Genomic DNA, 12676 nt, shown 5'->3' on the forward strand with positions numbered 1-12676 from the left:
TGCGATCTATAAAAGACTGCAAATTTTTCCTCTCCCCTGATCCCCTTCCTACTCGTCTCCTCTGTCCCTCTCCACCTCATCTTTGCCGTCTTAGTGTAGTAAAGTTTTTCTCAGTGTTTGACGCGACAGCGAGGCATTAGCGCAGGCGGGCTGCTCATCCGCTCAGGGTCAGCGCACAGGGCAAGAAAAGGGGGGCCTAAGGAGAGAGGTTGAAAGAGAGCAGAGATGGACTCTCTACAGTCCGACTTAGAGGGGGCAGACAGGGCCACATCCTCGGAGGTGTGCGTCTGCATGTTTGTGTGCGTGCGCATATGTGCCAGCGCTGCTTGATGTATCTGTTGTCCGCAGCTTTGCCGTAGAGGTCAACACAACGTGAACAAGTCTCCTCTGAGCTCATAAAACTGCATTCCCTACACTGTTATATTTACAAAGATAGCTTTTTGGGCAATTTGTACTTGATAGAGTAGTAAAAACAGAAGCAAAATGACTATATGAACGATGTTATGGAACTTTGTGCTAAAAAAAGCAGAATGCCCCTAGCTTCATATTCCATCCATCCATCCATCCATCCATCCATCCATCCATCCATCCATCCATCCATCCATCCATCCATCCATCCATCCATCCATCCATTTTCTATAGCACTTATCCTGTTTAGGTCACAGTTTCGCTATAACCTATCTCAGCTAACTTCAGGCAAAATGCAGACGATTGACCCATGGCCCATAAAATGCAGAGCTATACCCATGGCCCATATAGAGACGGACAGTCTTCAATGCCTGCACTGACGTCACTACATCATCAAACTCCAGTTGAGATTTGAGAAGACATTAAAGAGAAACAAAACCAAATAAGCTATGCAGAATAGCAAGACCACTGCACCAAATGCGCAGGCATCACAGACCCTAGAGGGCGCTCTATTCTGAGGGAAAAGACAGTCAATGTAATGCGTAATATTCCAAGTGTGTATGCAAGCGCGTGTGTGTGTGTGTGTGTGTGTGTGTGAATATGAATGTATGCATGCATAAGCAGAAATGGAAATGTCTTTTTCCTATCGCTGTCTCTGCTCCACCAGGTAGTATTCCTCTGTGGTTTCGGACGGCCAAAAAGAGGCAATTCCCAGATATCCCAAATTCCCAGCTCTATGATTCCCCTCATTACCGATGGGAGCACTGAAGCCTTGTCCGAGTGCTCCCCGGCCTGCTCTTAATTAACAACTGCCTTTCCCTGTGTCCCTAAATGGAGACACGCTTTTGTACCGCTTTGCTATCCGTCCATCTTCCTTGCCATCCTTTCCTTCAGGCATGTCTCTCTGGAGATGGAAGGCACTGAGCTCTTTATAGACATTAAAACACTTTGAAAGTGTGGAGCCCACGGCGCAGCTCGAGTAGACTTTATAAGGATTAGGCTCCAGTATTTGGCACGTGAATGACTTTATTTCTTCATCTAATACATGGATTAAACGTGTGCACTGGGGGTTTAAGCGTGATTGAAAAACATTTCGGGTAAAGGTTTTTGTGCATATATACAGATTTAATAGTGTTTGCACAACTAAATTGTCCTCCTGTCACACTAACATATTGAACGCACACACATGCGTCGTACATAGCGCATATGGAAGTGGACTATCTCTTAAATGGATTGAAGAGACAGGGGCCGTACATTAGAATCAAGTCAGTGCCACATTTACATGACATCAGTTGTGTTAGCTCGTCAATAGCAACAATCTGCATGGTCCCATCCCTTACCGTAAACCAATGAATAATTAAATACAAAAGTTGCATCCAATTTTCCCCGACAATACTACATTCATGCAAATATCTTGCCAACGGTACTAAGAAAGATGCTGTATTTTAATGGAAATATTTTTTGGCCCAACGTGAAAATATAACATACACTGCAATGCGGATACGCATAAAATGTTTAGATTTAGCGTATAATTCTCAAATGTTCCGATGTTTCCCTTACCTGGAACTAGTGAATAGGACTGTGGGCCGGCCACGCTGCCTCCTAATTCCGCCCCGGTGCCGGGATTGGCCAAACTGTTCTTCATCTCGTCCAGTCCACTGGCTAGCGAGGCCATGGAGGAGTAATCCGATGTCTGGCGAGAAACAGAAAGTGGAAGAGGAAGCTTAAAAACATCATGACGTTATCTGCTAACCAGACATGTAGAGCGCATTTTGATCCTGCTGCATGTCACCGCTTACTTCTTCTAGACTCGGGTTTATGTTCAAGCACGCACACGTGCACGCGCACACGCACAGCAGAGTGTATTGATCTGTTTACAAAGACGAGGATTTAGTCTACAACCAAGTCCAACAGTTTATAACCGCAGGATCAACTTGATGTTTTTCTTCATCCATCTCTATTGCGCACACACATTTCTCACATATACACAAGTACACAAAGCTTTTTGTCTCCCAAGACAACAAGAATAAGAATTGTGATCATTATAACACTCATCCACTCATCTAATGCCCGATACACAAACACACACAACCTGCAGAAAATTATTGTTACATTTGCACACCCACTTTGACCATTTATATTTTACCATTGGGTGCTTAGCTTGCCAACAATTCGCCATATTTCAAAATAAAGGTACACCTACAGCTCAATTGTCAAAAACAGCGATTGATCGTCCAGTTTATACACGCCAATCGATGGTCATAATCAACTGTTTATGAAGTCATAGCTGCCACTGACAGCCCGCTCCCTCATCTGCCAAAAATGCAGACAAGTTGATAGATTATGGTTGTGTTCCCCTAAACCTGACCTATGTTTGACCCCACAGAATCAATTTATCCTCAGCTACTGATAATAGGTATGGACACCAATGTCAGCATGGTCAGTCATGCACCGCAAATGACAAAAATAGCCAATCAACACACTATGCAGTGTACATATAATATATTAGCAAGTTTCTCAAAGTCAAACGTTTCATTTTGAAATTAGATGAGGAATTGATGTCAGAACTGGTTTAAAAGTTCCAGTTAAAAATAGAATGCTTACTCTTGAAAAGTTGTTAGTGTATTGTTTATTAATAATTGGATTAATTATTTCTAAGTGGCATTAGCGTATGTAATTTATGAATGTGCATATGAATATGTCTGTGAGAGAGTATGAAGAAATTTTGTAAATAACCCGCTGGGGTCTTAGTGGAGAAGTAAATGCGTGTCTCTTTGTGTTTTCAGATTGTAGACACTAACGACAGTGATCAGAATTTCCTTTTCGGGGATGAGGTGAACGCTTTGCAGTGACCCTTTTAATACCTCTGAATTTGTTTGAGCGTGCGAAAAGAAGTGTAAGTGTGAGCGTGTGTTTGTGCTCACTGACCTCTTAAACACCTCTGTGCTCGTCAGCACACAACACAACCACTGGACTGTGACCTGCCAAATAAGAGCTTACCCCGTACACACACACAGACACACACACACACTTGCCTGGCCATTCTTTCTCTCTTAAGACTTGACGCACATTTTAAGCTTCCTCTCTTAATGACTCCCACGTCACCTCCCTGCTGCATTCATACATCACACCTGTATTATTATTTTTTTTCCTCATTCTTGCAACTACCCCGACCGTCCCCCTCCCCTCTTCATTTCTTGGCTGCCGTCAGTCTTATTATAATAATGTCTAATGAGTCCATGTATCCATGTAGATTGTGGGGTGGAGGCAGCAGTGGAGAAGAAGGGGAATGCTGTGGTAATTGGCCATGATGAAGTTTGGCCAGTGGGGTGACAGGCCCGCTAAGGAAGATGGATCATTCTCATTCGCCCCCGTAAATGTTGTCAATTCTGCCGCTCACACGGCACCATCAGCCCTCATCAAAGAGGAGGGACGCAGCTGTGGGGGCCACGCAGGGATTTGGGGGTTGATGGTACGGGGGGGCGGGGGTAAGTTGTATGGGGCAGGATAGTGGGCTGAAAGAAATGGAGGCATGCTGTAGGCATGAGACAAAAGTTTGAGACAATTGACTGGCAATGCATTTCAGCACCATGGAGAGAGGTTGCCTTTGTCAGCACTCATGGAATATACTTGCTAACCAAATAGGTACTGTATATCCTGGAAAGTACCAGAAATCATCATTCAGTTTTGTCTTTAAGATTCATGAATTCAGTGGGATCTAAAGGAAAATATTTTTTTTAAAAAGTCATGTGAAGAAAAGTAAATGAAGTCCTCCCTTAGCCCTAATCCCCATTACACGCTCATGTATAAATCATATACACTTGGTATGCGAGCTAGTATCACAATCATAAATATCTGACAATGTCAACCTAATGCAAGTATTTCCAAGCAGAATTTTCGATACAATTTTTGCTACGGATCTCATTAGATTAAATATGGTGTACCTAATGTTGAGTCGGGGAGAAAAGAACATTTTTATAAATGGTCCCCTGGTCAAAACAAAAATGTCAATAAGATATAAATATTTCAAAAGTGAATAAAAGATTGGTGACGGTCTAATGACAGAAAATTCATCACATCACTGTGACATATTTGCCATTTGCTCTCATCAGCTATAGCTTTCTGCAGCTAGTGAGGTAATGCTTTGGATCTCACATCAATAAGTGATGAGCCTTAACCGACCCGCCGCCACACACTCGCACGCAAGCACCTTGCCATGTTGCAGGAGGACATTTGCATAATGGTATTTCCCCTTTTCCCCATTCGCCAAATTGCACCCTATTTTTCCATCTCTGTCTCTCTCCACATTCTTGTGTTCTCCTGATGGAAAAAGGCTTGATTGTAAACAAATACAATTCACACAGATGGGCCAAGAAAGGGAGCGGGAGGAAGGAAATCATCAAAACGAGCGCAATGGGGCTGCACGGGAACGTGCATGTCACCTCCACTCAGCATTTTTTTTAAACACTTCCATGTTCTTAAATAAAACAAAAAATGTGTCATTTTTTTCTTTACATTCTTGAAGACTGAATTCTGCTTTCCAAATTGAAAATATGGATAGAAAAAAATGTTTTGTCGATTTCCTGTTGGAAACTGGACAGGCATTGGGACCTGGTGCGGTATAGATGGGTGGGAGCTGCCATCATCTGAGCTGATTTATCACCTGACTAATGGGAAGTGATTGAAGGGAAATTCAAATGAACTCTGTCTGACAAGCACACGTGCAGACACACCCTCCACCATGCGCCTGCAAATTAATTGTGCCGGCTTAATAGACTATGGTGAGAGGGAGAAAAAAAAGATAAAGATTTGGATGGATGAGTGTGTTTTGATGACAGAGGAAAAAATATCTGCTTCTGAGGGATGTGAGCAAATGATTACTACTCAAATGAGATTGTTAAAAAAAAGATACACTAATTATTTAAAAGGAGAAAGTATAGGACAGTACATCCTGCATGACTGTTCTTAAAAATAAGTGTCTTGAAAAAAGAAGTTCGTTTAGAATTAATAACTTACAATTAAAGGTAATTTAGGATCAAAATAATTAGATTTTAGATTTATTGAGGCTGGTGACCCCTCCTATAGTTTTTAGCGTTGCCTAGACTTGTAAACTGTATTTATATACATTCACAGACTTCTCCTCACCTACATGCAAATTTCAAAATCACAGTCAAGTCCCAAACTAACTTTAAAATGAAACACAACTAAACCCTATTTCAATGGCCTCTCTAACTATGCACACATTTAAATTGATTCCTACAAAGATAGAAAGGCAAGAACCTGCACACACACACACACACGCACATACACAAAGATGGCCGGCAAAAAAGAGGTTGAGCTGTGGCTGTCAGTGTTAAGCGTATGACTGTCAATCATTCCTTCTGGGAAATTCAGGCTGGGAAAAAAATGAGGTGGGGGTTCGTTGAATTGACCAGATGATAGAGGGGAGCGGACGGAGAGGGACACATCGGAATGTAGACTTCAATGTGTGTGTGTGCGTTCACTTGCACCTCTTTGTAATCACAATGCGGCTGCTAAAGCCAGTCTGACCCCAGGGCGACCCAGCGTTTAACAGGCCTGTCTGCCATCGGACCTCAGCGGCTTGACTTGGCTCAGAGAGGACATTGACCTATGAATCACGGGTATTGTACTCTTGACTCAAAGTCTATAGAGCTACTTCAGCCAATCCCTGTCGACCTCTCGCCCTGCGCCACTCCACTCTCCATGTTGGTCAAAACAAAATGAATGGCTTAAAAAAGCCAACTCTGCCCTTAAGGTCTAAGGCTGTAGCCTATCTTGTGTTTCTACATGCCGTGGACTCTACCAGTGTGTTTGTTCTCTTGCCCTTGACACTGATCAAGTCAATAAAAGTGAAAGAGGCATGTATTTAAAGGTGGGACAAAAATAATTGTCATTTTGCGACTTGGGCAAATTTATTTCCTTAATATCAACCTGAGCAGTGCGCTTTAGAAGCATCTGACGGAATACAAATGCACGGTTCTTGTTTGTTTTGTTATTACATCTGTCCATTCCACTCACATTTACATTACTGCACGGCTGGCAAAGGGCGTGAGGTCAATATAAATGCAACAGCAGGATGCGGACACACCTTGACGCAGTGTCTTTTTGTTTGTGCTCCATGCTGAATATTCCCAAGGTGCATTCATATGAAGGAAGCTCGCTCACGATAAAAAGCAGCACTAAATAAAACTAATTAACTTCACTTTAGGCTTGATGAGGGTAGCTAGTTGGTAGCAATCATTTTGTTTGAAATTGCATGGTGAGGTCTTTCAAGGTAGTCAATGTCGTACAAACATTTTATCTGATGCTCACATTTGGGATTACATCTAATCGCGCTAGTGTGGCAATTTCGAGAAACAGAGGTGTGGTCCGAAATGGTTACTTATTGGACCTCATCTGAACTAAAAGGGCCAATCAGATGGGAGATGTGTGAATATCCCAAGAGTTGGCGTCAACCACACCCACGCCGTTGAATTCACAATTTTTTTAAGAAATCAGATTTTTTCAGCACTCTCACGAATCATCTGATTGGTTAATCTGTGTATCACTCTGATTGGTTGAGATTAAAATGCGTACCAAAGATTAATTTATAGGGGAAGATGATATTGGGCATGATTAAAAATTCATTTTCAAGGTGTACGTTACAAGAAAAACTGGACTTTATGAAGCCAACCCTTGCTAGCTGGTTTGTTTCAAGCCGCAAATTGATTTTTTTTTGGGCCACTTTCAAAGTAGTACAATATGTATACCTTTGTTAAATGCTCCTGTCTCTTCTTCACTGCTAGTTATGTAGAATGTCTGTACATTATTTTGCCACTCACCATCATCCATGTCTAGAGTTTTGTCAACAATGTAAATACAAAAAAATAAGAATAGTAAAGAATCAATTGTAAGGAATTATGTTCATTGTGCAGGATTCATTTCATTAGAACATTCAAAGAAATTCTCTTGAAATATGAACGAATCCATTATTGACTCAGGTCAACTATGAGCCAAAAGCGCATCCCGAGTAGACAAAGAGAAGTCCTACAGTTTTACTGGCCTCTCCCCCAAACTCTGCACTGTGCCACGCCCTTACCTTGCCAGGGTCTGGGCTCGCATAGAGGTCAGAGCTGGATTGGATCGGACAGGATGGCTGTCTGTCAAACAGGCGGTCCAATACCTCGATCTGCTGCGGCGAGAACAGCTCCCCTCTCATCTGCTTCCTGAGGAAGTCCCGCCCGCTGTGGCTGTGCCCATTGGCCAGCGGCGACTCCTGCAGACCTGAAAGGGGACCAAGGAAATGTCCATGTTGAGTGAGAAGTGCGCCAGACAGAGGCAATTTAGGGTGTTAGTGGTTCTGTTGTGGGTATCAGATTGGGAAATTTGAAGGAGGCGGGCAGAGAGAGGCGGCTGATAAAATAAATCTCTGCAAAAGAATTTAATGAACCTCAGCGGGGTGATTTAAAAGCATCGATTGTGGAGAGCGCAAGAAAATGCTATACAAATGCAAGCCATTACCAGGCACACGCTGTCTCTCCTTTCTGATCTCTCAGAAGCACACCCCCTCTCTCTTCTCCATCATTCCGGTCAGCTCATCCATACACACCCCCGACACCAAAATATATATTGCCGCGGTATCAGTATTAGACGGTGAGCTCTCGTATCCTGCAGTTATTGCAAGGCTGAAGGACCCAAGGAGACAATTATAAGAACTCTGAAAAGTCGCAGCCCGCAAATGATTAGAAAAGGGAGAACCTGAGAAATAGAAAAAGAGAAAAAGGGGAAAGGTGGGCATGAGGGGATGAGGGTGAAAATCTCCCCCGTTATATCGAGACAATTCATTGCTCCAAACTGCTCCTGAAAGCCTATTTTAGTCCTGGGGTCACCGTGCGGGAGGGAGTGTGTTTGTTCTGTGGGGATATGACAGACAGGCAGCGAAGAGGGCTCAAATATTTCTTTCTTCGATTTAGACTGAAAATGAATTTGAGCAGTTGGATCTAGAAGAGTAACAATTGAGTGTTGTGGGAGGGAAAATGATGCACTTTTATGGCCATTGTTTCTATTGGTTATGATAACCACGTGCTCATGACCGTGAATGCTAAAATATGTTAATAGGAGGATGGCACTTACATTTCAGGGTTTCTCAAAAGTCACCAAACACTTCATTTTTTTCGATATCGTTTGGACAGACGTTAGACCATCGTCATTGCCTTGCCTGTGGCTTACCAATCGATGTTAGAGCAGCGTTGAAAAAAGTTTTTCTGTCCCACCAGTTTGAGAAGCATTTTTTCCATCAGACTAAGGTAAACAATACCTGTAAAGAATTACTCGATTATTAATGACGATTAATTCGAGAATTGATTACTTGTCAATTAATCTGCTCCCCACACTTAGTACAATTTACAAAAGCATATTTTGTCTATATTTAATATAATAACTTTGGTTTTTCATGTGCAATTAATCACTGAAAATGACAACACAGTCGCTCAGAGTTTAGGTAACAACCAATCATGGCTCTCCTCTTTTCTGTGTTTGGTCATGTGAGTGTTTGCAAGCTGAGCCATGATTGGTTCTGAGCCCTGAGCAACTGTGATGATAATTTCAGTCGACAGCAAGTGGCAAAATTATATGGAAGTTAACATGATTTGTAGAGTTTTGCAATTACTGTTGGTATGGAGACCGGATGCTTACTTTGCAATGTCAAAGGTCAGTCTTACAGTCTAACAAACACCAACATCACTCTTGGTGGCTCACCCTTACAATATAGTGTTGCTGAAGAAAAAAAGAAGTCACCCTACCTTCAGTACACAAAACCTCTTTCATCTACTCCGACAAACACACTCCTTGATCATAATCTCTCGTTCTCGACCTAACTCATAACACACAACCACACACACGCACGGTTGGTGCAGTGTGGGTGTTAGGTCCGCAGGTCTCTGGTGGTGACAGACCAATCAGGGTAGAGATAAAGCCAGTATGGTGCTTTAGCCTGGTAACCCACGGCGACCCATTTAATCCTGTCGGCCGGTCCCCATGATGGAATTCAATTGATCAATCATGTAGCTCTGATGGCACCATTTCAGCCAGCTTATTGCTTTCTGCTGTCTCTCCGTCACTCACTCTCACACACACATACAAATAGACACTCTCAATGTTGGACCCATGCTTGTGCAACCACAAAGCATCAGGAGATCCTGGAGAAACAGCACAAACTACAAGTAAGAACAAAGCTTTGTATTTATGATGATCAATATGTGTGTGTGTGTGCGTAAAAGTGCTTGTGTGGCAGGCTGGGCGGGTGCGTAGCTTGATATCCGGCTGGTTTCATTGTATCCATGGATGGCTAAAGAAACTCATTGCCGTGACGGGTTAAATCCTATTCACCGCTGGACACGCACACACTCACGCATGCACACAGACACACACACACGCACACACACAGCTGCCTCTATCTCTGTGAGTTTGTCTCAGAAGGGAAGTGTTTCTCTTCCTTCTTCTTTCGAGCAGAACAAAACAAACAATGAGCCATTATTGTTCTATCCTTTGCCTTTTTTTTTCTACCTTCCGCCTCCTTTCCCGCTCTTACTCCCTCTATCATTCTTTTCACCCACTGTTGAGATTTTTCAACAACCCACCAACATGGAATACGTACAATCAGGAAGATGGCTCACCTGTTGGAGTATATAAGTATTGCGTGTGTGTGTATGTGTGTTTGCAGGAGATACGTCCATTATGCACTTGACATCGTGTCATCTAAAATCAACGGGTACATGCAAAATTACAATGCTTCGTCACATTGTATAAATGTTTACCGGTACTTAGAGGCTGTGGAAATTGTATATTTTCATTACAATGTACGTAGATAATGTTCAAATTTATATCTAATAATATAATTGTCTTACCACACAGAGCATTGTGATACTTAAATAATGACCATCTTGTTTCAGCTTACTGGCATTTTCCTTGAATACAAAGTTGATATAGTTGTGCCGTGGCCAAGGAGGGTGATTTTAAAAGTATAATCTTCTTTGCGCCACAACTTAGACTTGATTTCAGCTGGTCTAAAGTTGAGTCTACGTTTAGCCACCAAATTGTCAGGTGTGCCAGGGTCGTGGAAAAGCAAATGGCCTCACTACACTGTCTCTGAATGTACAATAATGAATTTTTAGACCAAATAAGTAAAACTGGGTAATTTTCCGTGGCATACCTGATGATTTCTCATGGGACACAAATGTGCGGCACAGTGATAGGGAATCCCTGACACAGACAGCACAAAGGCTGTGAATGTGACCTCACAGTGGCAGCTTGCATGTGAGTGTGCACGGCCTTTCCAAACTCCAGTGATCAAAGGTTTTTTTTGGCAGGGAGAGGGTGGGAGAGACTAGAGGAACTTGGGGTGAAGGGCAGAGACGACCCACCCCTTCTTCTGCATCCTCCCCTCTTGACTGAGCCACCTCATGCTCATTCCCAGCATCTTTTATCTGGTAAGCTGTTGCATGTCACAGTGGATGCACAGGGGGTTCAAAGGTCAATTTGCCATGCTGGTTTAATATTCCCACTAAAATTATTTCAAGTTTTGTTTTAAGCAACACCTGGATGTAATTGTCTCATCGGTGGTTAAAAAGTGTTTTGCAAGTGTCACTAGAAAAACAACAAGAACAACGCACACACACACACACACATCCCAACACACACACACACCTTGTAAGATAATAGGTCAAGATACAATAGTCCCCTTTTGGCCCCACAAGTCAAGTTCTTCCATTCATTCGCATTCATCTACATTCTGCCCCCCCGGCCTAGCCCCAACCCCCTACTTCCCCTTGCTTTGGTTGGGGGGGGCACAGGTCATCAGGGGCTTTACCCCCACACACTCTTCCTGCACACATACACACACACAAGTTTCTTGTGGCTGTTGTGTGCTAAAGTAGCAGGTGCAGACTAAATTTGAGCATAAGAAAAAAAAAAAAGTGAATTTCCTGAGCACAAGTTTATTTCACTCTGAAATTGGCGAGCCTGAAGAAGAATGTGGCTCTATAGAATTTGTTTTAAAAAGTAGTGGTGTTAGTAGTAGGGGTGCTGAAATCATTTTTTTGAAAACTATCATTACAAATGTTATGTTTTTGTTGAGTAGCAGGTCTTGGTTTCTGCCTCCATTCATTCAAATGTCTCCCTGGGCCAATAAATGGATCTAAGACTGAATAATTGTATCCTATTTGCGTATGTCTATGTCTATCCATGTCGCTGCATGCTGTTCCTCCTGTCGCCCCTCGCTGTGCGTGTGTGTCATTATCCAGCGGGGGTTGCTCTAATGGAAGCTGTGATTAGCAATGCTGTTAATTAGACCACCGAGTCAACCGGGCAGACCTCTGCTGCAGCGAGGCTGGTGGCACAAGCACGAACAACACTTCCTGGATGCTTCAGTGAAATGTGCCATTTGAATTTGAAAGTTCAGTCAAACAATCAGCATGTTACACATAAAGAACAGTGTGGAACAATAACGCTACTAATTAGATTACAGCGCTCGTGTTTGAGTCTGTGGCACAGTCGCGAGTGCACGTACGCATAATAATTCATCCATACAAGACGACAATTATTATTCGTGTCAAAGAAAGACAGTCTCTAACTAAAGGATCCCAATTATGGGTCATTTTCATAGCAGATATTTGGACTTGTCAGCTCAACAATAGCATAGATATTCACTGCTACCCTAATGAGGATGGCTCTGTTCCCTGTAAATGATGTCTCTTTGACAGACTCCAAAATCTATGTGAACATAGAATGATGATAGTTAATGGGCTGAAAAATAGATGCTAGTTTTTGCCAACAATCGCAAATCAAGTTAACTTGTTAAAGTGTGCAGTAGTAGTGAAGCTATCAGTCGACTAGTTGAAGTTTAGACGCCACGGAGCTCGCCTTGCATTTCAATCTGAAATCTGAAATCAGTCTTAATCTGTCAACTATGAGGCAGAATCAGGTTTTTGGATTTTCTCATTTAAAGTCTTGTATTCTGCTGACGTGTAACAAGCCTGTAACCTAACCTGGCTTTTTGATTCTTGTCTGCTGAGATGTTTTACAACTGGACACCAAACGAGGTACAGATAGATCTACGCAATCTAACGTGATCTGTCAAATCTAACAAGGTTTACTTTTGATTGACACAAGTAGAGAGATAAGCGGCCTATGCTTATTATTGTAATTGTATTTGGCAGTGATGACTGTGGGGTGTTTTGGTTATCCCATGAATGAAGCTACATAAAACAGA

At 42.5% G+C, this 12676-nt stretch overlaps 1 protein-coding gene across 4 annotated transcripts in view; it reads right to left on the bottom strand.

Moving 5' to 3' along the window:
* The window catches only part of pax5 (paired box 5), a 39656-nt gene that overhangs the window by 9962 nt on the left and 17018 nt on the right, over nucleotides 1-12676 (bottom strand). For 2 of the 4 annotated variants that reach the window (XM_037255524.1, XM_037255533.1), the window contains exons 6-7: nucleotides 7592-7692; nucleotides 1969-2101 (exon numbers count right to left, since the gene is read on the bottom strand). In XM_037255524.1, the coding sequence (XP_037111419.1) occupies nucleotides 1969-2101; nucleotides 7592-7692 (234 nt within the window). Of the gene's footprint in view, nucleotides 1-1968; nucleotides 2102-7507; nucleotides 7693-12676 lie in introns of all 4 variants that reach the window. The other 2 variants (XM_037255508.1, XM_037255516.1) reach the window with 1 other exon arrangement.

Source organism: Syngnathus acus, chromosome 1 (genome assembly GCF_901709675.1).
Source record: "Syngnathus acus chromosome 1, fSynAcu1.2, whole genome shotgun sequence".
Classification (NCBI taxonomy): Eukaryota; Metazoa; Chordata; class Actinopteri; order Syngnathiformes; family Syngnathidae; genus Syngnathus; species Syngnathus acus.